Source organism: Crassostrea angulata, chromosome 6 (assembly GCF_025612915.1).
Source record: "Crassostrea angulata isolate pt1a10 chromosome 6, ASM2561291v2, whole genome shotgun sequence".
Taxonomy (NCBI): domain Eukaryota; kingdom Metazoa; phylum Mollusca; class Bivalvia; order Ostreida; family Ostreidae; genus Magallana; species Magallana angulata.
In genome coordinates this window covers 45,836,735-45,861,069 of record NC_069116.1, presented here as the reverse complement: position 1 = coordinate 45,861,069, position 24,335 = coordinate 45,836,735, and the positions used below count along the sequence as shown (strand labels likewise).

Genomic DNA, 24,335 nt, shown 5'->3' with positions numbered 1-24,335 from the left:
TATATAGCCTTGAAGGAGGCCTGGGTCATACTTTTAACACACACTTAAAAGTTCTATACGCAAGGATGCTTTGCGCTAAATTTGGTTAAAATTGGCCCGGTGGATCTGGAGAAAAAAAAAAGGAAAAAAAAACTTTTGCAGACAGAATGACAGACGGACGACCGCCGGACAAACTGTACTCAGAAAAGCTCACATGAGTTCATATGGGCTGAAACGGTAGATAATATTTATTCATTTATTAAAATATTTTAAATAAATACATTTCGTAAACACGAATAACGAGAAATCACTAACTATTACTCTTTGAACAACACTTGCAACAACAAGGGAGTAAATTGCATTGAAAGGCACCAAGATAAATCCAGATTTAATTATTAACAAAGATTATGACACACTGATTTGTTTTACAGCACTGTTGTCAATTTTGAACTCGTCTGGAATTTCTATGTCGTCTGCTTTATCAGAATCTAGTTCACAGTCACTACTGGTTCCGCTGACGTCACTCAAAGAAGCCTCGTCCCTTGAAGAATTAGACTGAACCTTACAACATTTACCAGACAAACTGTCAATCATAGTTGGGAAAGGTCTGTGCACGCGCTGATTGGACGTTTCTTTCTTTTCCATATAGTTATCCACGTATTCGGCCACATAAGACGGACACCCACGAGGATCATGGGAGCCTTTTTTGGCAGGTCGTTCCCAGAATCTTTGCTGGCTATTGCAAAGTGGTCCTTTCTTGTTTAGTTTTATCTCATCGAGTAACCAATTTGTTAATTCGTCAGAAAAATATTCGTGGAAAAGCTCTTTTACTTTAGACATCGAACGAACTAAGTTCACCTTCGATGCGGTGTTTCGATGAACGAATACTTTGATGGCTTTCCATACTGCGTGAAACACGGTGTTGTGATTCAAACAAATCACCATTCCGAGTCTCTCTGGGTAGTGGTCAGCCAGGGTCTGTGTGACGCCGTAGCCGAGTTTGGGATTGCATAGAGGAAGCGACATACCTACAATCCAAATTTAAGACACTTTCTTCCTTGGAATATATTTCAAATAAGAAAACATACTTCATATATATATATATATATATATATATATATATATATATATATATATATATACACCCCCACATATAATGAAGGTAATAAACTGTTTATTTTGTGTGTATGTACATGTGTGGGTGTCTTTCTGTCTCTAGACATATGTTTGTCAAGTGTAAATAAACTCTTGATTTAAAAAAACCAAAACTACAACAACTAATTACAAAAGTCACCAAATATTATTTTTAAAATTCATTTTAAAACATATCACCGAATCATTACCTGAACAATCCACCACAAATACCCAGGTACTGATGCCGGGTTTCATGGTAAGTTTGGCGTTCTCGATGATGTAGGACACGTGGGTGATGGAGTCCTCGGCGCTGTATCGGTGAGTCGCCGCTTGTCTGAAATTGGAATAAATCACAGGCCGCCCGCTCTCATCAAACCCAACTTGCCGCTAAAAGAAGACAACATTACATCAATCGCAACAAACAACATCGAATGTATCAAAAGTTAAAACCCCCATTTTATAATAATCATTATCTTCAGTTTAATAATACCGACTCGTAACAGGCGGGGGGGGGGGGGGTCTTTACAAAATCAAGGGCCTTCCTTGAACTGATTATAAATTCATAATTTTAATACTGAGCCTTCGCACCCCCCCCCCCCCCCCAAACTGAAAACCTTGTAGTCTTAACAAGTTTGTTTTGTTTTTATCCCCATTTTTTCCCGTGATGACTAGAACGATTAAATGTAAATCAGATTTTCTCTCTACGAACCATGCTGTTATGTAGATTCTAATAACATTGATTCTACGACAGCTGGTGTACGCAGAGGCCAATAACACCGATGGAGTTAGATTATTCCACTTTAAACAGCAAACAGCTAACATACATGTTTAATGAAAGAAAAGTAAATACTAGTGTACTTCATACAATTACATCTGCTGGTACTTTTTTTTTGGGGGGGGGGGGGTTACACTGTTAACTTTAAGATGCATCGTTGGTTGATCACTTTGGTGATCCATTGAGTGAATGAAGAGTGCACTAGTACTCACTGTAATGACTCAATTAATTGTCCAAGATTTAGGGTAATACATTTAGTCCATCAACTAAATGCGCATTTTAAAACTGAATAGCCTAAATGTAAATGAATGAAGTTGATCTTTGAAGACAGAGTTTCAGCCATTGACCTATGCTTAACATTCATCGAATTGTATTCAAGGACGCTCTGTTCAAACAACGTATCTAGAAAATTGTTAAAGTAGACAAATGATATAATAATTTTTGTCCTTCATACTCCATTGCGATATCAGACTTTACATATATAATTATCTATAGACATTATTCGGGATTGACATATCGCTTTTGTGACCCTATGAGGGGGTTGAGGTGTAGTAATTTAGTGTAAACGAGTTTATTATGAAACCGATTTAGCAATATTTTACTCTTCTATCGAAATTTTGATTAACCCATCGATCAAATAACTAATTTTGAAATAAATGCACTTTACTAATCTGGGGGTGAAAACGAGTTGATTGCGCAATGACAACGATGAAGAAATCCTGTGTATTTTAACACTGCGTATTTACACCACGCCCCCTCCTCTCTTCGTATTTTAAAGCAATGATTACCATAGACGCAACAGTTATAATATACATGGTACATTTGATAACTGTAAATTGTTAAAAAGTTTTGAAATTCTACAAAACTGTGCAAATATACTTGTTTTGTAAATGCATGTACGTATGCACACGTACATGTATGAACCATAAAGATTATGAAGTGCAAAAGATATAACGAACCCTTTTTCCTAAAGACCTTGGTCCACCAGCTAGGCAAATATGTACATGTAAACATGTGGATGAATGTAAGTAATTGAACCATGACGAAATTGATGCCAGTTCATGCATGGATTTATTGTAAACATGATACAGCGTATTTAAGTACTGCGTGTATATGTATTATAATACTACACGTACAACAAATAAAAAGCTAACTCACCTGTAGACAAGGTAAATTAAACGAATAGCGGTGATCTCTTATCAATCCCTGTACAATATTCTATGCGAACAACTGCTAAACTTTAGAAAGTTCACACATGTCCACAAGTAATCGACAGTTACAGCTGACTGGAGGCTTGTTTTATTCCGTGCGGATCGATATTTAACGTGGCGAATCTGAGAGATGTTCATCATTTATATATAGACAGTTTTTCACGTGCCCCCTGCCATATGACTCAAATATATATTGTAATGTTTACCAGACAAAATGTTTATCTTTGTTGTTTTATATTGCGAAATTACAAAAATGGTATATGCTGAAATAGCTTTATTGAAATTGTGAATGACCTTCCCAAAGGCTCGAAATTCTTTAAAGCGTGAAAAAGGGATACGCTAAAAGTACATTTTAATACAAAATTTTGTATGTATATTGAAGATTGAGAGAGAGAGAGAGAGAGAGAGGAGAGAGAGAGAGAGAGAGAGAGAGAGAGAGAGAGAGAGAGCAGGCACGTAGCATCAGGGGGGGGGGGGCAGGGGGGGGGGGGGGGCTGGCCCCCCACTTTTTCTCGCAGCAACTAATTTTTTTAAATTTACATATAAAAAATTGAATTATCATGGAGTTGTGAAATTTTTTTTTTTTTTTTTTTTTTGCTTGTCAATATTTTTTGGATGAGTCTGGCTCCCCCCCCCCCCCCCCACTTTCAAAAACGATGCTTCGTGCCTGGAGAGAGAGAGAGAGAGAGAGAGAGAGAGAGAGAGAGAGAGAGAGAGAGAGAGAGAGAGAGAGAGAGAGAGAGAGACAGTTTACTAACAAGCATCTTTAATAAAAACCAAACAATCTCTACATACAAGAAGAATAAGAATTTTGAAAAAGCCCACCGTCAATCTTTAAATTCTTAATATGCGTTTATGTGTGTTTGGGTGGTGGGGGTGGGGTTGGGGGTATGGGGGTGCATAGTCCCCTCGCAAATGTTCATTCATAATCTTGATCCGTTGGGGAGGGAGGAGGGGGTGTTACTTCTATTGTAATATTAATTTTGCCAATTCTCCCTATAAATTTTAACTTGTTCCTGTAAAGTGGGGGTGGCATGTCCCTTCGAAATTATATTTTTGGTACGTTTTATGTAAGAAGAAAAATATATATTTTGAGAAAAAGACGTGTCTGCTCTAACAGATCTAAGGTTTTTTTTTATCTTTAACTCTGCTGATCATTGGAGGATAAAATACTTATTAATCATAAAATATCCCCTTCGTAGAGATCTTTTTTCCCCAAGATATTGGGAAACTCTAAAATTAGAGCTAAGAGCAATGTTTTTGAATAGGCAATGCTTAATACCGCGTCGTCATCGAAACCAGTAAAAAAGACCTCAAACTTTCTTTAATCTCTTAAGCTCACTTGGGACAGATTATAATCTCCTCGTGATGAAAGGATCATAATAGCAGTGCACATGTATAACCCCCAGAATTTTAAAGAATTAGTTCGAAAACAACCGAACTTTATCAGCAAAGTGTCATATAGACCCCAAAGTACTTGGAATGGAAGTATATCAGTACTAGTCATGGTACATGAACTTAGCTGAAATTAACGGTCAAAAATTCTTACAATTCTGATTTAATTTTACGGCAAACAGAAAAAATACGTAGTGATTATGTAGTGATTATGTAGTGATTATGGGAAATACTCAAAAATTAACTTTCTACAGTTTCAACAGTTACCGCCCTTAGCACTTTTTACATCGTAGAGATTTGATATCACCACAGTGTATCTATTTCATAATTGATATTAATAACAAATGTGAACATTTAAAATAGCTATATGGTTCATAACATTGTGTGTTGAGGATGAGATTAATATTCTGCTTCGCTACATGTAGCTTATTTGGTTTAAATAAAAAGCATTTGACTGTTTATTGAAGGTGAAGTATATCTAGAGAGCCTCTGCGGAGGTATTATCTCGAATTTAAATGTACATTGTTTAATAAATATAGAAAAAAAATACCCTGTTATTTAATTCAAATCTTTCTGTTGTCAAATACTGACCAATTCTACGAAACTGGTTAATTTAAATAAAAAGAAATGCGTTTTCTGTGTAATCTGAGATAAATTCTAAGACCAATATGCCAGGTGTTTTTATCTATTGATTTGTGATTGTTATGAGCAATGTAAAAAACTTTTAAAACTACACCCTACACATAAAAACTTCCTTACTTTCATTTTGATATTAGGTCTGTATTTATCACCAATATGCAACTGATAAATAATACTTGTAAATTAATGAAGATATTTATAACTATTGCAGACGTAATAATTTATACTTAGATATATGACATATGTGACTTGATTTCTAGCAATATCCGTGAATTGTTTACATGGCTACTAGTAAGCGTGTAGTGACCACTAGGAAGAGCGTTAAATTGGTTGTTAAATAAAAACGAGATTCACCACGGACTGTCTAAAGATGTCAATACCAGTCTTAAAGTACTTAGGATTCTACTGGAATTTGTTAACACTTCTTCAAGGTATGTCAGTAATCAACAAGGGTCAGTTTCTGATTTAATTAAAACGAAAAATTTCTTTTACAAAAAATGAATTAATCTTAGAAAAAAAAATAAGGAAAAAAATCAATGAAATCTATCAGTATAAGCTGATAATTAAATAGATAATCAGAAAAAATAATTTTATCAAATAAAGATAAAGGAATAAATAAATTCTACATTTTAAACTTATCATGAGATGATAACATCAGATATAGGATTACAGAGCACACACGCTGTGATCTAAAGGATGTTACATGAATAAGCAAGCATCCTTTGCCGTAATGATATGTAATGCATGCATGTTGTACGTACATTCTCCTAATATGGAAATCCCATTCATATGGAATTAAAACCGAGTTCATTTATATTGACACAAAAATGTGAGCTACTGAACATATTTGATAGCCATATTTAAGTATATATCAAGTTTTTGATGGTAGATGATGAGTAAAAGGTTGGTTGTGGGGGTTGTCAAGTCCTTCGTATGACCCCCATGCTTTCAAAGGTATACTGAGTGACTTATGACCTCTTTTAAAGAGTGCTGGGTGTCGTGGCTATTTAAGACTTTATCAAATTATTAAGAAGAAGCGCTCTGTATAAGGATATATATATAGAAAGATATTCATATCTTAAACTTAATATTTGAAATATTTTTTTTACTAAATGATACATGTACATGTAGTTGATAGCGCCCAAAAAATCAGCTCTTAAAAATATAAGGTAGATATGATGGGCATTTTGTTGATCTCCCAGCCTCCTTAAACATACAAAGACATTGTCAAAATACTTTGATCCTTTAAAAAAGGTTCTCACAACTTATATTTAGGTCTTTCACATTGTGATTATATTTCGTCGTACCTGAAACTAAAGTTTTCATTTACACTAATTTTAGCTTTCCTGATATATCGTGTTGTCTTAATGTTAGGCCTATGACAAGCAAAATTAAAAAAGTAAAAGAAAAAACAATTACATTGTATAAAAAGAAGGAACACTTATACCTTTTACAATATAAGGAGACTGCTCTATACATTCCACTTTCTTCTTTGTAGGCTGTTATGGTGCCTATAGCTACTACAGATCCTATAGCTACTACAGATCCTATAACTCCTACAGATCCTACTATTATTACTACTCCTCAGGAACCTCGTCCTAGTAAGACTGTGTGTGTGTGTGTGGGTGTGTGTGTGTGTGTGTGTGTGAGAGAGAGAGAGAGAGAGAGAGAGAGAGAGAGAGAGCATCTGAATAATTAAATATATGTTATCAAATGTGATTTCATTTCCTGGTTGTAATGTATCATATCAAATATTAATCTGACTGATTGGATACGATACTACATATGAAATGATTAAATCCCAAAACACAATCTTTAATTAAAACCGAGAACTATTTTTTTTTCAGCGGAAGCATCATTGGTGGTGTGATCTCGGGGCTCATTTTCCTCGGTGTAATGGCGTTCTGCGTCGTATTCTGCATCTGTAGAAGAAAACAAAGGGGGACAAATAATAGTTCCATTTTCGGCGTAAGATTCCTGAACTCCAGAGCAACAAATCAAGGGGCCATCATTACGGGTAAATTACGGGTAGCCTTTATTTACACTGTATGGACGTCAAAAAATTATTAGTCCACCATCAATACACACATAATCATGTATTTTTCATGTAAATCCTGTATGAAAATCAGAAACAAATAATATATAGAGACAACTGTTATTTTGCCGTAACCATGGGAATATATTTTAATGAGATATAATTTCAATATTTTGACGCGTTATAGAGAATATCATTATTATTTTATTGTAAATATGTCAATTTTGCCGTGTCTGCTACTTACACATTTTTATTTACAGCGTCGATTTCTGTAAAGTATTACAGTTCTTATAACAAAAAAAAAAACTATGTCAATTTTAATCTTGGTTTTAAAGCAAACGCCACCCCTGGGATTTATCCTCCTCAGTACACAAGCCAGGCTTCCAACCTAGCACCGGGACAGACGCTGGATCCGCCAGCTAATGCACCTTATCCTTCACACAACGGTTCCTTCACGCCCCAGCCGCCTCCCTACGGCGAGCCGGCGCCATCATATGATTCCATGTTTGGACCACCAGGAAACAAGGCCCCTCCCTACCCAACGTCGCAAAATGAGCCTAACTTTGTTCCTCCGCCAGCCAAAAACTGAGCCATTGTGACGCATATGTGACTGATGTATATTGTTACGAACGTTCTAGAATGTACTGTGATGAAATATTTGGAACCTGTTTTTTTTTATCAATGGTTATTTTGAAATTCAGTTTAATTTTCGCACCTTTTAGACTGGGAAATGTTTTTTATATATATATATGTGTAGGTAGAGCGTAATAGAACACATTATTAGACCCATCTTAAGAGTTCCAAAAGTCTTAAATACTATTAAACTGAATTATTAAATGGAGAGAGAGAGAGAGAGAGAGAGAGAGAGAGAGAGAGTTTATTTTAACAGGCATCTTTTAAAAAAACAATCTCCAATTGCATGAAAAATAAACTTTCGCCAAACTTCAAATTCCTAATCTCTGTGTGTGTATGTTTGGGGTGGGATGGGGTTCAGGGGATGGAGGGAAGGTGCATTATCCCCTCGCCAATGTTTATTCACAATCCTAATCCGTTTGGGGAGAGTGGGGGAGGGGGGGGGGGGAGTTGTTACTTCTGTTGTAATATCAATTTTGCTGATTCTCCCTATAATTTTTAACATGTTCCTAAAAAGGGGGGGATGTCCTTTCGAAATTAAATTTTCGTTACGTTGTATGTAAGAAGAAAAATGTTTATTTGAAGAAAAAGAGGGGACCCCCCACTCCCCCGATGCTACATGCCTGCTTTAAACAGATCTTATGTTTTTGTAATGTTTTCTCTGCTGATTATTGGAGGATAAAATACGTATCAATAAAATATTCCTCTCGTAGAGATCTTTTTTTCCCAGGGTAATTGGGAAACTTTAAAATTAACTTAATCTTAACTGAGGGCACTGCTTTTGAATAGGTAATGTTAAATATCGCGTCTTCATTGACCCCAAACCCCAAAAAAGAGACATCAAACTTTTAATATTAATTTTGCCAATTCTCCCTATAATTTTTAACTTGTTCCTATAAAGTGGGGGTGGCATGTCCCTTCGAAATTATATTTTTGGTACGTTGTATGTAAGAAGAAAAATATATATTTTGAGAAAAAGAGGGGGAATACCCCCCCCCCCTCCCCCGACGTGTCTGCTCTAACAGTTCTAAGGTTTTTTCTTATCTTTAACTCTGCTGATCATCGGAGGATAAAATACTTATTAATCATAAAATATCCCCTTCGTAGAGATCTTTTTTCCCCAAGATATTGGGAAACTCTAAAATTAGAGCTAAGAGCAATGTTTTTGAATAGGCAATGCTTAATACTGCGTCGTCATCGAAACCAGAAAAAAAGACTTCAAACTTTCTTTAATCTCTTAAGCTTACTTGGGACATATTGTAATCTTCTCGTGACAAAAGGATCATAATAGCAGTGCACATGTATAACTCCCAGAATTTTAAAGAATAAGTTCGAAAACAACCACACTTTTTCAGCAAAGTGTCATTGATGACCCAAAGTACTTGGAATGGAAGTATCAGTACTAGTCATGGAACATGAACTTAGCTGAAAATGAACGGTCCAAAATTATTACAATTCTGATTTTATTTTACGGCAAAAAAAAAAAGAAAAAAAAGAATGTAGTGATTATGGAAAATACTCAAGAGTTCATACTCTTAATCACTTTCTACAGTTACCGCCCTTTGCACTTCTAACATCATAGAAACTTGATATCACCAGAATGTTCAGAATGTTAAACTTGTTTAATAATCTATGTTAAAATAATTAACAAATAATAAATGATAAGAATAAGAATACCTAAACGTTTCATAACATTGTATGTCGGCATGGGAAAGATATTAATTCTGCTTAGGCCAAAAAAATATATCCCTGTTTCCTGCACCCGGACCAAAATAATAAGGATATAGGTAGATCAGAGTTTTTTTAAAAATACTTTTTTGTTTATTTTTTAAAGTGCGAATTTTACAGATTCAAGTGGGGAAAATAAAAAAAAATGAAAAGTGCATAAGTGGCACTAAAATGCTTCCTTAGATATATAATCTAGGTCCAATATGCCATGTAATTTTTGATTAATTTGTGCACCGTAAAACACTTCCCTCCATGTTTAGACACTAAAAAAACATCCTCTGTCTGCATTTTCCACCAATACGCAACTAAAAAATTATACTTGTAGATATAAATGAAGAGATGTGACTTATAGGCTAAAGAAGTAATAATTTTACTTAGAGATATGACATATGTCGCCTGATTTCAACCATTGTCCGTGAATTGTTTACATGGCTACTAGTAAGCTTGAAATGACCACTAGGAAGAGCATTCAATTGGTTGTTAGATAAAAACGAGAGAAAAACGAGATAATAACAGACTGTCCAAAAAATGTCAATACCAGTCTTAAAGTACATAGGAATTTTCTGGATCTTGTTAACACTTCTTCAAGGTATGTCAGTAATTAACAAGGGTTAATTAGTAATTACCAATTTTAACACAAAAAACCCAACTTTAACAAAACATTAATAAACTAACTTAAAAAAAGAAGAAAAAAAATGATGAAATAAATCAGTATAAGCTTATAATTAAACAGATAATCAATAAATTGATAATTTTATCAAATTACGATAAAGGATTAAACTTTACATTTTATACTTATCATGAGATGATGACAGCTGATGTAGGATTACAGGGTACACACGCAGTCATCCAAAGGATATATACCGCGCGTTAGCGCGATAGTATAATTTGTCTGCACGGCCTGGTGTGTTTTAGGACCGACGACAGTCTAAAAAAGGCATTCAGTGCTAAAATGTATTTGTATTTCTATATGCGTTATTCGTTTTAACCATAAATAGAAAAATAATAACTATTAACAATGTAATTTAGTCTTCGAAATTTGTATTTAATCATTTGTAAGTCGCCGTTTGTTAGATCTATCGAGATTCGGTAAATTGTTTATTCATGTACCTACGATAATTAAAACCCAGTGAAATTAATATCCGGATGCAATCCCATGCTTGAATAAAGAATTTTTCCCTTATTTAATTAAATAGCTAGTTGGTCATAACGCATATCAATGAAAACAGTTCTTAAAAAATTACAACCGAATAATTAGGTTACCATCGTTACATTGTGAGGTCTTTAAGTTAATCAACAAGTTTATTTATCTTAATCCGTAAAAACGGATTACATCTTATGCTTACTGTTTTTTCGAATTGTGTATATTTTTACGCTGTACTCGACACTATAATTTTCATAGACATTAGTTGTAGCTTTCATGATATTTCGTGCTGTCTTAATGTTAGGCCAATGTTCAAAATGCAAAATTTTTAGAGTAAAAGAGAGATAAATTTTAGCTCTTAAGATATAAAAAGACTGATCCTAATATCAAATTTTTTTTCCTTTGTAGGCTGTGATGGCGCCTATAGATCCTCTAGATCCTACAGAACCTATAGCTCCTACAGATCTTATAGTTCCTACAGATCCTCCTATTATTACTATACCTCAGATCCCCCGTCTTAGTAAGACTAGAGAGAGAGAGAGAGAGAGAGAGAGAGAGAGAGAGAGAGAGAGAGAGAGAGAGAGAGAGAGAGAGAGAGAGAGAGAGAGAGAGATTCTCAGAACTATTCCCTACCAAAATGTCGATTGCAAGTGTACAGATCTTCTTTAATTCCAACAGTCATTGGGGAATGGAACTCCCTACCTCTGCATATCAGGGAGGTTAATTCACTATCAACCTTCATCAATTTAATCACTTCCGATAAAGATATTTTAGATATAAATAAATCTCCGCCAGATAGATCCTACAATATAATCCATACTAAACTACGTCATAATTGCATAATAAATTGTGACTTATTTCGATATAATATCATTGAAAGCCTTTCATGAACATTTAGAAAAGTTGAAGACACATATCATTATTTGCTCCCTTGTACTTAGTATGCACGCGCAAGAGACGAGCTTTTTAATAATGTTTTTAAGATTCAAAATTTGAATAAAGTCAACACACGTGTTGCTCTGGGGTGATGTTACAATTAGTGATAGTGTTAATGAAACTTTGTTCTCTATGGTTCACCTTTTCATTAAAAAAAATCTGAACGTTTTTCGTAATGTATTAAACTTTATATATCTATATCTATTTTATAGTGCCATTAGCAACTTTAGTAATGTAAGTGATATATATTGCATCTGTTTTGAATATGTGACCTTTTACTATGCTTTATATTATGTTTGTTAATAATTTTGTAGGGAGAGAGCTTAATAAGTTATGGAACTTGTGCCCAATCCCATTGTGTAAATATACAATAAAATATGTTCAAACAAAACGAGAGAGAGAGAGAGAGAGAGAGAGAGAGAGAGAGAGAGAGATCTGAATAATTAATTATGCAATGAATTATGAAGTCATTTACTGGCTGTATTGTTCAGATTGATTGGATACGATACTATAATGAAATGATCTTTAATTAAAACTATTTTCTTTCATCGGAAGCATCGTTTGTGGTGTGATCTTGGGGCTCATTTTCCTCGGTGTAATGGCGTACTGCATCAAGTCCTGCATCTGTGAAAGAAAAAACAGGGGAACAAATAATAGTTACAATTTAAGCGTAAGATTCCTAAACGCCGGAGCAGAAGGTCAACGGGCCATCATTACAGGTAAACGTAAAGTCTTTATCTACACTATGGACGTCAAAAATTATATCAATATTAGTCCAATATCAACACATACATATTTTAAATCTTGCATGACAATCAGATATATATATTGTGGATACGACTGTTATTTTTTCTGTAACCATGGTAATATATTTTTATGTATTTTTATGATATATGATTTCAATATTTTGAAAAGTTGTAAAGAATACCTTATTTTTTTTATTGCTAAATGTTAATTTTGCCGTGTCTGCTACTTAATTACAGCCTTTCAATTCCACAGCGTCGATTTCTTAAACTATTACAGCTCTCATACAATAAGAACTATGTCAATTTTAATCTTGATTTTTAAGCAAACGCCACCCCCGGGATTTATCCTACTCGATACACAAGCCAGGCTTCCCACCTAGCACCCGGAGAGACGCTGAATCCGCCTCCTAATGCACCTTATCCTTCAGACAACGGTTCCTCCACGTCCCAGCCGCCTCCCTACGGCGAGCCGGCGCCATCTTATGATTCCATGTTTGAACCACCGGAAAACAAGGCCCCTCCCTACCCAACGTCGCCAAAGGAGTCTAACTTTGTTCCTCCGCCAGCCAAAAACTGAGCCATTGTAACGCACATGTGACTGAAGTTTATTGTTAAGAACATTCTGTGATAAAATATTTGGAACCAGTTTTTGTTATTGCTATTTCAAAATTCAGTTAATTTTCACCCCTTTAAGACTGGGATAGGTTTTTGTTTTTTTAAGTACATGTATATGTAAAGTATCATAGTACACATATTTTATAAAAGACCCATCTTAAGAGTTCAAAAAATCTAAGTTACCATTAAACTGAATAATGGAATGTGGACAAAGTGTGTGTGTGTGTGTGTGTGTGTGTGTGTGTGTGTGTGTGTGTGTGAGAGAGAGAGAGAGAGAGCAAGCGCATGTTTTGTGAAATTAGATAGATTTGTGTGACTTGCATGTCTATTGAATTATTGATTTAAAACGCTTAACCTTTTAAAGCGGTATTGACCTTTTCCATACAGTTATTATGTATACAAATATAACAAATGCGTTATCTCTCATCTTAAAGTTAATTTTTATTTTTAGACACGGAAAGTTCTTCAAATTACATAAGACAGTGAATTTAAACTGAATGTAAAAGCTATATACATGTATACGTATTAGTTTAAAAAACCTCAACTCCGGATATGTAGGATCAATATGCACCCAACCATGCTTGTTTAAATACCTAAAGTTCGGAGGACCGGTTGTTACCTTTGAAGAGACACACTAAAAACAAATATGGCGTTCACGGAATTATTTCACCTTCTTCCCTGTTTGGTCCTTTTTGCGTTTTTTCAGGGTAAGTTTTGAAAATTAATTAAAAACCCTTATTAATACTTCTTCCTGTATCTTTGTTGATTGCCAGGAGAAGCAAATCGGATCAACTACACGTAAGTAAATTACAAATTCTTTTGACTTCCTCAACGGAATCGATGTCTTATGATATATATATAGGACAAGACACACTCGGAAAGGAGGGCCTTTAAAGTAACTCGTTGTAAAATGTCTACTGTTGTACAAAGTCTTGAAATGTTTTTGTAGAAACAGGTTTTAGGATCTATAAGGGTAGTGTTACTTATATATTGTAATCGTACATCATATTATAAGATACATGTAGAACGTCTAAACTACGTAGTTTGGATATTGAATTTCAGTAAGGAGATCGATCAGACAATTGCGTAATGTACAAGAAATATTTTGAAGTAAAGAATTTATTGGTGGTTGTATGAAGTTCTTGGTGTTAAGTCCACCCACAAGGAACACTAGATATTGATTTTAGGGTACTTTATACAGGATTTTGCCGTACATTGAATAATACTTGGTGGCTATTTCCAAATATTACTTTATTTATATTACGGTCCAGTTACGTTTTAAATATAATGCTTCACAGCACATCAGACGTTATACAACTTCATATGAAAGAAAAACAAACTTTTTAAAGGCTGATAAGTCTAAATTTGTATTATACCATGCCTTCAAAACCAAAAATACACAAACTACGTCAGTTCCATAAAATTATAAGTACATCTGTCCATAATCAACAATTGTCAGACAATCTCGATCATGGTTTTGCCATCAATAAATACTAAAATGCTGAATGAATTTATTGAAAAGCCCACGTACATGCGTATATAAATGCAACATATTCTTACAAAATGATATACAGATTTTATCCCTGATTGAACATGACGTTCATTTTACCTTGAAGCTACATGTATACGTGTATTTGGGGGGGGGGGGGGGGGTAATACAATGGAAATCAGAATTAAGCATGCATTGATAAAGATGATAAAGACATAATAATCCCTAATTCACTATAAACAAAATGCACAAAGATTATTTTTCATTTCGAAAAAACTACAATTTCATTTTTTAAAATAATTTTATATTATTTACATAGTCGAAACGCGGACACAATATTTATAAAGCCTGTGTAGGTATAGTGGGTATAGTCTTATGATTTTGAACTGACTTCCTGGTTAGATATCTTGTCATTATTATGGCAACTAAACACCGTCTACTAAAAAGAAGCGATGGGTGACGATTCACTAAATTAGAATTACAAACTGAATCTTGCCAAAAATGTGTACTATATAGGATTCATATGGTCTTCTCAACATATTTCGTAAATGTGTTTTGAGATTCACTGGCGGATCCAGGAATTTTACCCATACAAAATAAAGAATACCCGACTCCAAATACCTGTTTGCCATGTAAAAGCATTTTAATGAACAAAGCTCCCCATTGCTAGATTTTAAAATGAATTTTGATTGTATGGTTTTAATTTCTTAACTTTATTAACCTAAGCAAATAGCACTAAACCTTTATTGTAACATCATATAGTTATATAGACGATGGTAAAACTCTTTTTACTGTTGATTTTTTAACAAATTAACCTAAACAATGAAAAGGTAAACATAATTAATAGCATTGTTTTCATTGGTTTAACCCAAAGTTTGGTGTCACTGGCTTCACAATCATTTTTGGGAGTTCATTTTAATCAACTACTCTGGCAAACCGAAAGTAAAACAGTGTTTGGACCTAAGCACAAATCATCACCGCTAACGTAACATAGTACTTGAGAGTAATCGAAAAATTTGATGTAATGTATTTAGAAGCATTGTTTTTTTTTTCAAAGGAAATTTACTCATAAATACCTGATAGTCAAATTGTAATAGTACGAACAATTTAGATATTTTTTGTAGTCGTATGTTCATGTGTATTCCTACGTCAGAGTTCGATTACAGTGGTAGCTACAGACTATCGAATCTAATGATAGAAATAGTACATGTATATACTGGCGTATACTAGACATCAATATCATTTGTTTGTTAAAAATTGCTTTGATATACTTTTCTAGAAGTATTTGATACATAACGAACAATAACAAACTGTCTCAAAAATCCATAAAGCGAAATACAAATTCAAAGCAGAGCAACACGGACATCTAAAAGGAAAGATAGGTGTGATCAGGTGCCTAGGAGGAGTGAGCATTCCCTGCACATCTCGTAAAGTTTGATGGCGTTAATTTTATCTTTGAATTTTACACAACGTGATTCATATGGGGTTGTCCGTCTAAATCTCGGATTCGTTGTCGAAAAACCCCTATAACTCACGTTAGAAAACCTGAATGTGCGTAATTATTCAAATACCGCTAAGAAACTTCTTGCCAGGCAAATTTGCAGACATCAAATTAATCAATAATCAATAAAATCAGCTCCCTGTCAGTACTTCAGAACTTCGATTTTTAATACAATAACTTCTAAATATACGGTACATTTATAAATTAGACTTTATATTTTTTCATAATGAAAACAATACGGAGATGAATTTTTTTATATTAAATAGCGAGAACACTTAAGAATTATGTGCAAATTATTTTTTACTAGGTGTGAATTTATATAATATGGGGAGGCTAGCTAAGAAACGGCTTTGTTCTGGGGCTCGTAACATAAAGAGTACTTAAGTCTAAGACAGTGCTTAAGTAGGACTTATGTACATTCTTAGACTTAAGTTCGTAACTAGAAGAGTGCTTAGCTAAGACAATTTACCCAAAACTTAAGCGGCCGGTAGAGGTGACTTAAGTATGTCTTAAGTATTGTTTTCACAAATTTAGAAGTTTTATTGTTAATTATTTCAATTCAGCATATGATTACAAAGTATTATACACATTATGATATTTACAGAGATTCAATTAATATATTAATATTCACCAATATAAAAATTTTGATTTGATTTATATAAATATTAACAGTGGTCGTAATGATCTGTAACATTTTCATAAACCAGAAACTATGCAAGTGGGCTGCTGAATAGGTTGTAAACAGGCAATGGTCGGTTTACAATTAAGAAGTAACAGCATATATAAACTCGCGAAACTTTAGAAATTAAAAAAGACAGAAAAACCCTCAGCGATTTTAAAGACGACGATTGCCTCAGTTTAGTCACAGGGGCCAAGCCCATTTTAACATTAATTTCAATGTAACTATAAATAAAGAAAGGGGTCGAACTCTGACCCAGATAAAAAACTACCAGCTCGCTTCAAAAGCCTAATAAATCAATTATTTTTTACAACACTTGCAATATGCGTGTATTTTTCAGAAAAATAATGTCTAAGATACACTCATGCCGAATTTCAAGTTGATGGGTCTTAAAATAGCGAAGATATACGTCATTATTCTCTCGAATTCGCCAGTTTATTTTTACTAGGACATTTACCGGTCCAGGGCTCACGATGGGATTTTGCCTCTGACAACAGCAGTATTGCAACAAGTCGAGAAACATTCGCACTAATCTTTTAAAATCTCACATCAAATGCACTCTACTTACATCCTTAAATTCCGATAAAATTCCGTAAATACTCTCCAAACTGAACTTTTATTCTGCAGCCACATCAACTTCTGACCAGACCGGCCATTTTGACGTCTTCGAGAAATACTGATTCTGATTGGACCATCAGGAATATTAACCAATGAAATTGAGTTTAACATTTTCTATCACAATGGCCGGTCTGGTCAGAAGTTGATGTGGCTGCAGAATAAAAGTTCAGTTTGGAGAGTATTTACGGAATTTTATCGGAATTTAAGGATGTAAGTAGCGTGCATTTGATGTGAGATTTTAAAAGATTAGTGCGAATGTTTCTCGACTTGTTGCAATACTGCTGTTGTCAGAGGCAAAATCCCATCGTGAGCCCTGGACCGGTAAATGTCCTAGTAAAAATAAACTGGCGAATTCGAGAGAATAATGACGTATATCTTCGCTATTTTAAGACCCATCAACTTGAAATTCGGCATGAGTGTATCTTAGACATTATTTTTCTGAAAATACACGCATATTGCAAGTGTTGTAAAAAATAATTGATTTATTAGGCTTTTGAAGCGAGCTGGTAGTTTTTTATCTGGGTCAGAGTTCAACCCCTTTCTTTATTTATGGTTACATTGAAATTAACGTTAAAACGGGCTTGGCCCCTGTGAGTTTAGTATATCGGTTTAATGAAGAAATCATACTCAGAATATGTGAATTGCCTTATTGGTGAGATAAGATGTAGAACAAAAGATAAACAGAAATCACACTATATAGTTATATCAAGTTCTAACGGCATCGCGATATTACGCCAAAGGCAGTCTTCGAGATTGACTAAAATAGTGAATATTTGTCAAACAAAGAAGAAACAACAATAGACTGAATATATTGCCCAAGATCCATCGCGCTAAGCCTTTTAAAAAAATAGGCACATATGTATATATACTGATGCCACCTTGAATGTTGTGTCTGTACATTTACATCTACCCCCACCTGATATCAAAGATGTCATGCATGTGTATCTATAAAAATATGATTTCGTTACAATTACATTCAAATTTGACAAAAGAAATGCAAATTATGTTTTCAACTTTTAACACAAGGGTGACTTAGCTAAGACACTGCTAAGTTTGCTTTATGTTACGGTATAAGACATACTTAAGCAGGACTTATGTAGATCCTAAGATTGCGCCTAAGTCCTACTTATGACCCTACTTAAGTCAAAATCTTAGCATGCTTTATGTTACGTGCCCCTGGTTTTGATACTTCGTAAATATTTGCATAACATCGACGAACAGTGCCTTTAACCAGAAAAAATATTATAACCTAATAATCCAAATCCTGTTGTAATTCAATCTTATATTGGCTTAATTAAAAAAAAATACTATGACCTCCGGGCTTGGGCCGATAACAACCGATAGTGCTCAACTCAACTCGTGCGGGTTGTCTTATATATGGGAAAATCAAACAATATGTAGCTATAACTGGCTTAAGTCAATAGTTAAAGAAGTATTTCAAAATCAATTTGTACAAGATTGGAGAAGTATAGAAGATAACTCACCAAAATGTATTAATTATAGAATTTTTAAAACAAATCTCAATTTAGAAAAGTACTTGTTGATGTTACCTACAGATCTACGGATCACGTTTACAAAATTACGAACATGTAATCATCGATTCCCCATTGAAACAGGTAGATGGCATAATATTTAAAAAAATTGAAGAAAATGTACAATGTGTGATTCTAATAGTATTGGGGATGAATTTCATTATATTTTAGAATGTACACATTTTGTAAACGATAGAAAAATGTTTTTGCCCAAGAGATATCATGAAAACCTAAATATTATAAAATTTAACGAGCTTATGAATACTTTTAATGTAGAAAAACTGAAAAACTTGTCAATATTTATTAAGAAAATTTTCAAAGTCTGTTCTTCCAGAAACCAACTTAACAACCTATTGTATTGTGACTTTAACCTTTTTCGTCATTATTACTCCTACTGTACATGTGATCCTTGACTGTGTTAGTGTATACTGATTTTGAACCTCAAATACCAGTGAACTGGTCTTGAATGAATAAAGAATTGAATTGAATTGAATTGGTGCTGGGGCCGAGATCAAAACAACAGTGTGATACTCACACACTCTCATACTTATTTATACCCGTGTGAAGAAGTGTAAACTACCACTACCAAGTTTGTATAAGTGTAAATTTTGCAGCCATTTAATTTACTTCTTTGAAATTCAATTCCAGTATCAGGGACTGTAAAGATGGGGCATGACTACATACAGACTATTTTTTTTCTAGGTGTAGACTGTGCCTACCGTTATTACCGTTATTACTATAGCTACTACTACTCCTATTATTCCATTTCGTGAGTATGATAATCCATTACATTTACATTCTCCTATTTTACGTATTTTTTTTAAATTATGCAATACATGTATTCCTTTTGCTTTGTAAATATTGGTGGCATATCTCTGCCCCTTGCGTGCAAGTTATTTTTTTTAATAATAAAATATGACGACATGCGAGCTAAATATGTTGACATGCAAGAAAATAATGTCAACATTCAACATATTCATGTTAATATGAAACTTAACTATATGGACATGCAAAAAACTATTATGCAACTTATGTATGTTAACATGCAACTTATTTATGTTGACATGCAACTTATTGATGTCGTCATACAACTTATTTATGTTGACATGCAAATTTTTTTTATGTTAAGATACACGTAGACATGCTGTTGCATATCAAAAAAAAAAAAGAACAAACTGCATGTTAACATATTTATTTCGCATGTCGACATTTATAAGTTGCATGTTGACATACACTCGATAAATATCAAAATAAATTAGACCATATCATCATAAACAAGCTGCATATCAACATAAACAACTACATGTATCATTTAGCATGTTGGACGTCACATGTTGGTGCAATTTGATTATTTTTGAGATTTTAAATAGTGTTTGATCTAATAAAAAAATCTTGCATGTCAACATAGTTAAATGTATGTTGCATGTTGACATAATTATATTGCATGTCATCTCATATGTCGACATATTTGACAGAAAAAAACTTGCGCACAAAGGGCAGAAGTATGTGCATTTGCATCTTGTTGATATAAATTAGTTGCATGTCCACATATTTATATCGCATGTCAACATAACTAAGTGGTAAATAAGTTTCATGTCAACACATTTATCTCGCAGTTCAACGTAATTGCAAATCGACATATTTGATAGAAAAAAACCTAGCAGAAGTATGCCACCATAGCCTACATACAACTTCAAGCAAGTTAGATGTTACTTGTTTATGTTGACATGCGAAATGAATATGTTGACATGCAATTTATTCATGTTGAGAGGCAACTTATGTATGTTGACATGCGACTTGGTCACGTTGACATGGTACTTATAAATGACGAAATCCAACTTAGTTATATTGACAAGCAACTTATTTATGTTGACATGCGACTTAGTAATGTTGACTTCCGAGATAAATATGATAACATGTTAATTCTTTATTTCAGTATGCCATAAAAATATGTGGACATGTAACTGATCTATGTTGACATGCAATTTAATTATGCTTACAAGTTGCATGTTGACATTAATAAGTTGCATGTCAACATATTTATCTAGCATATTGACAAATTTTATAAAAAAATTAACCTGCACACAAGAGGCAGATATATGCCACCATAAGAAATGATTTATAACCTTTAATTTAAGTATTTTTACTGTTCTTTTGTTCCATTTGCCTATATGTATGGAATATGTATTGATACACATGTACCAGTGTTAATTTGCATGTAAACATATTTGAGTTGCATGTCAATATAGATAAGCTGCATCTGGCATGTCGGAAGTCATATGTGGATGTAATTAATCATTTCTGAAAATTTTCAAATTTGTATATGTTTACATTTTGCTTGCATGTTTACGTTATTGTGTTGCATGTTGACATAATTTTCCTCTGTGTTGACATGATGTATAGAAAAATAACTGGTATATATATAAAATGCGTAAGTATGCCATCACACTTTTGTAATATTCTGTTGGCAATATCAATTTTTAAAAAATGTGATACATTCCTGTGCTAATATTCTGCTAAAAAAAAGCCCTGTCTGAATTCTAACTAGAGAAATGGAGCGGTCAACTAGATCTCAATTTGATGAAATTGATAAATTTAAAGCTTTGTTAACTGTTTTTCAACAAATGTATGAAAGAAAGAATTGAAGATTTTAAAAATTACCCATTCTTTCAACAACAATGGTTGTCAGATAAGCAGACAATCTATAACAGTGCGTTAATTTTTCTGCTGACCTGACGGTAGTTACTGATGCGTCAACTTTTAAAATAATCATTTTGAAATAAATCGTTCAATGCTATAGTATCAATATCGCCTGAATTTCTACTTAGTTAAACGGCTGGCGGAGCTTATCATCTTTAGTATGTTGTTTGTTCTTCTAAATTTGGTGGCATATCTATGCCCCTTACATGCAAGTTATTTTTCTATCAAATATGTCGACATGCAAGATAAATATGTTGACATGCAAGATAGTTATGTCAACATTCAACATATCTATGTTGACATGTAAGAAAATTACTATCAAGTAAAAATTTTATAATATCTCAAAAAATCTGTACATTTGGGTGATAAAACATTTTAAAAGGTTCCTGTCTTTTTAATATACTAACTATGCATATTTTTTTCACTGACGAACTAATTGCTTAACGCGATGCATAACTCTTTCCAAAATTCTCACTTATTATGGTTTTAATTCATGAAAGCCCCACTTTGAGTACATTCAATCTCGATGTTACAGCGCAGGAGTAATCAGCGCCATTGTATTGGCCATTGGCGCCGCCGTGACCATTACCGTTATAACTATCATCTGCTGCTGTCGCGCGGCGCAGAGGAGGAACCAGTTGGGCGGAGTGGTCTACACGAACGGGGGCCAGCAAGCTATCATCACTACAGGTATATTCATGACTCAGTCTATCTGTATCATCCATTGGATGGTCGTGACCATTTTCAGACCATTTCCATCTCCTTGAGAAGAGGAGCTCTAAACAGAGATATAATTCTAAAGCCAAAATATTTGGGTTTTTTTTTTCAAATTATATGTCAATTCATGGTTAAAATTAGTCCGAAATATCTGACGTTTTTCTGGCTTTTTTACGATTTTGATATTTACTTGCCAGGTTTTTCAGGCTTTATTAAAGATTTTTATATTTACTTGCCAGGAAAACCTGGCAAGTAAATATCAAAATCGTTAAAAAAGCCAGAAAAACGTCAGATATTTCGGACTAGGTTAAAATATCATAACTTAAGTTCTAAAGTAGATGATGGATAATTTGATGCCTATCCAGCCTCTTTAATAATTCGAAAGAATAATTATCTAGCCATTACTTGCTTTGTAACATTGATCATAAATTGAAATTAAACGAGAATTACGGGAATTGATTCAATAAAGGTGAACTAACACTAAAAATATCATGAATTATCAAATATCAGTGAAAGTATTTTTGTTGGATTGCTCATATTATAACACAATAATTTGAATGTATTTATGGGTCAGGAAAATCGACGGACACCACAAACAGTGATCCTCCCCGATTAATGTTGATGCTACAGTATAGATTGAAACCAAGAGAACTGTTCCATCATGGCTTTAATACATCGTCAGAAAAATAGAGATATAGAAAATTTTAATCTTTTCACCAATAAAATGTTTAAATTTACAGCAAACACAGTACCCGGTATGTACCCGGCACAGCCTTACCCGGGACAGTACAATGCGGGCGTGCCATACGGACCCACGGGACTCTACCCAGCCCCCGGGCAGCAGTTTACCTACCCTCCCCCGGGACAACCATACGCCAACGCCCCGCCGCCAGGACAACAGTATAACAACCCACTGCCGTCCTATGACGAGACCACCGGTCACAAGACCCCGATACAGTGATAGGTCACGTGAAACTCCGAAAAATTGAAATCGCTGTTAATATTCATTGTTACTTTTTTTTTATTAACATTTCTTTTGTATTGTATGTTTATCACATAAGCATGCAAACAAGCATTATACGGTGACAACACATTTATTATGATAATGTCTATACCAATCGTTTCAAGATAATAGATGGAAATTACTTAAAGACTGATTGGAATTTGATATATGTGTGTATGTAACACAGAGAGAGGACAGAGAGAGAGAGAGAGAGAGAGAGAGAGAGAGAGAGAGAGAGAGAGAGAGAGAGACTGTACATATGTCTACACTACTTAATCCATGAATCAGTCTTTTTATTAATACAGTAACTATTACCCATTTTATGATAAATATTAGGATTATCAAGGTCACTGCAATTTGACTAAACAGGCAATACGTGAATGTTGATCGACATTTTTAATTCAGTTGAAATATTTAATCTTACAACGCATGAGTTTTTGTTTTTTTTTCTTTTTTGATTTTTCCTTCACAGATGTAATTTTAGAAATTTCTCCGAGTGATTTCTCAAGGTCATTAATCGTTGTTTATTACTCTCACAATAAATAATAAATATTAATACATGAATCAGGTTTTTGATTTGCTTGAACCACAAGGGAATATATTGCTTCTTGAATCCAATTGTAACATATTTTATTGTATAAACATGCACGGATCTAAAAGGGGAGGGGGATTCAACAAAATTCAAATTTCTTTACATTACACAATAAAATTACCAAAAAAATGTAAAAATGTGCCTCGGAACCCCCCCCCCCCCCCCCCCCGGGAAAATTTACTTGATCCGCGCAAGACAAAAACATATACTAGAGGGACCAAAAGCAATTTTTTACAACATTCGAGTGTTTCTCCTTAAAATATATGGTAGTAATAAACAACTGTCATTGTTTTATCAAATATACGCACAATCCTTTTAGTTGTTGCCCTATTCGTCCCTCGTGTATTAAAGACGATTTCTAAGCGATCAACACAATACTATATACATGTAGTCTGTTCCAAGATATGATTTCAGTATGCTTGGACGATTTGGAATAAAAATGCACATACCTGTGAAAGAATTGCAGTTGAAATCAATGAAAGGCAAAATATCCAAAACATCTTTATTGAGAATTATTGTTTTTCACTCGATAAA

The 24,335-nt window shown here is 33.9% G+C and overlaps 4 protein-coding genes across 4 annotated transcripts; 3 read left to right on the top strand and 1 right to left on the bottom strand.

The window, feature by feature from the left end:
- Positions 1 to 354: 354 nt before the first annotated feature.
- Positions 355 to 3,003, bottom strand: LOC128188941 (uncharacterized). The gene is made up of 3 exons (XM_052860273.1): positions 2,848 to 3,003; positions 1,323 to 1,500; positions 355 to 1,007 (listed from the first exon to the last, which is right to left on the bottom strand). Exons 1-3 carry the CDS (start codon positions 2,953 to 2,955, stop codon positions 385 to 387), a joined length of 909 nt encoding a protein of 302 aa, XP_052716233.1. The 5' UTR covers positions 2,956 to 3,003; the 3' UTR covers positions 355 to 384.
- Positions 3,004 to 5,279: 2,276 nt separating this feature from the next.
- LOC128189465 (cysteine and tyrosine-rich protein 1-like) lies at positions 5,280 to 8,162 on the top strand. Its single transcript, XM_052861089.1, has 4 exons — positions 5,280 to 5,564; positions 6,632 to 6,734; positions 6,981 to 7,150; positions 7,504 to 8,162. The coding sequence occupies exons 1-4, from the start codon at positions 5,504 to 5,506 to the stop codon at positions 7,755 to 7,757; spliced, it is 588 nt and encodes a 195-aa protein (XP_052717049.1). The 5' UTR covers positions 5,280 to 5,503; the 3' UTR covers positions 7,758 to 8,162.
- A 1,718-nt stretch (positions 8,163 to 9,880) lies between these two features.
- LOC128189846 (amyloid beta A4 precursor protein-binding family B member 1-interacting protein-like) lies at positions 9,881 to 13,218 on the top strand. The gene is made up of 4 exons (XM_052861616.1): positions 9,881 to 10,118; positions 11,082 to 11,193; positions 12,165 to 12,328; positions 12,679 to 13,218. The coding sequence occupies exons 1-4, from the start codon at positions 10,058 to 10,060 to the stop codon at positions 12,930 to 12,932; spliced, it is 591 nt and encodes a 196-aa protein (XP_052717576.1). The 5' UTR covers positions 9,881 to 10,057; the 3' UTR covers positions 12,933 to 13,218.
- A 302-nt stretch (positions 13,219 to 13,520) lies between these two features.
- Positions 13,521 to 23,773, top strand: LOC128189847 (protein shisa-5-like). The gene is made up of 4 exons (XM_052861617.1): positions 13,521 to 13,677; positions 19,492 to 19,558; positions 22,025 to 22,179; positions 22,947 to 23,773. The coding sequence occupies exons 1-4, from the start codon at positions 13,617 to 13,619 to the stop codon at positions 23,165 to 23,167; spliced, it is 504 nt and encodes a 167-aa protein (XP_052717577.1). The 5' UTR covers positions 13,521 to 13,616; the 3' UTR covers positions 23,168 to 23,773.
- Positions 23,774 to 24,335: the final 562 nt, after the last annotated feature.

Excerpts from the sequence above, each read along its gene's own strand:
- LOC128188941 (XM_052860273.1), bottom strand. The coding sequence starts at position 2,955 with ATGCATGAACTGGCATCAATTTCGTCATGGTTCAATTACTTACATTCA. Across the intron at positions 1,501-2,847 it reads CAAGGTCTTTAGGAAAAAGG|CGGCAAGTTGGGTTTGATGA; the intron begins GTTCGTTATATC and ends GTCTTCTTTTAG. Across the intron at positions 1,008-1,322 it reads ATTTGTGGTGGATTGTTCAG|GTATGTCGCTTCCTCTATGC; the intron begins GTAATGATTCGG and ends TTTGGATTGTAG.
- LOC128189847 (XM_052861617.1), top strand. The coding sequence starts at position 13,617 with ATGGCGTTCACGGAATTATTTCACCTTCTTCCCTGTTTGGTCCTTTTT. Across the intron at positions 13,678-19,491 it reads CCTTTTTGCGTTTTTTCAGG|GTGTAGACTGTGCCTACCGT; the intron begins GTAAGTTTTGAA and ends TTTTTTTTCTAG. Across the intron at positions 22,180-22,946 it reads GCAAGCTATCATCACTACAG|CAAACACAGTACCCGGTATG; the intron begins GTATATTCATGA and ends TTAAATTTACAG.
- LOC128189465 (XM_052861089.1), top strand. The coding sequence starts at position 5,504 with ATGTCAATACCAGTCTTAAAGTACTTAGGATTCTACTGGAATTTGTTA. Across the intron at positions 5,565-6,631 it reads TTTGTTAACACTTCTTCAAG|GCTGTTATGGTGCCTATAGC; the intron begins GTATGTCAGTAA and ends TCTTCTTTGTAG. Across the intron at positions 7,151-7,503 it reads TCAAGGGGCCATCATTACGG|CAAACGCCACCCCTGGGATT; the intron begins GTAAATTACGGG and ends TTGGTTTTAAAG.
- LOC128189846 (XM_052861616.1), top strand. The coding sequence starts at position 10,058 with ATGTCAATACCAGTCTTAAAGTACATAGGAATTTTCTGGATCTTGTTA. Across the intron at positions 11,194-12,164 it reads ACCTCAGATCCCCCGTCTTA|CATCGTTTGTGGTGTGATCT; the intron begins GTAAGACTAGAG and ends TTTCATCGGAAG. Across the intron at positions 12,329-12,678 it reads TCAACGGGCCATCATTACAG|CAAACGCCACCCCCGGGATT; the intron begins GTAAACGTAAAG and ends TTGATTTTTAAG.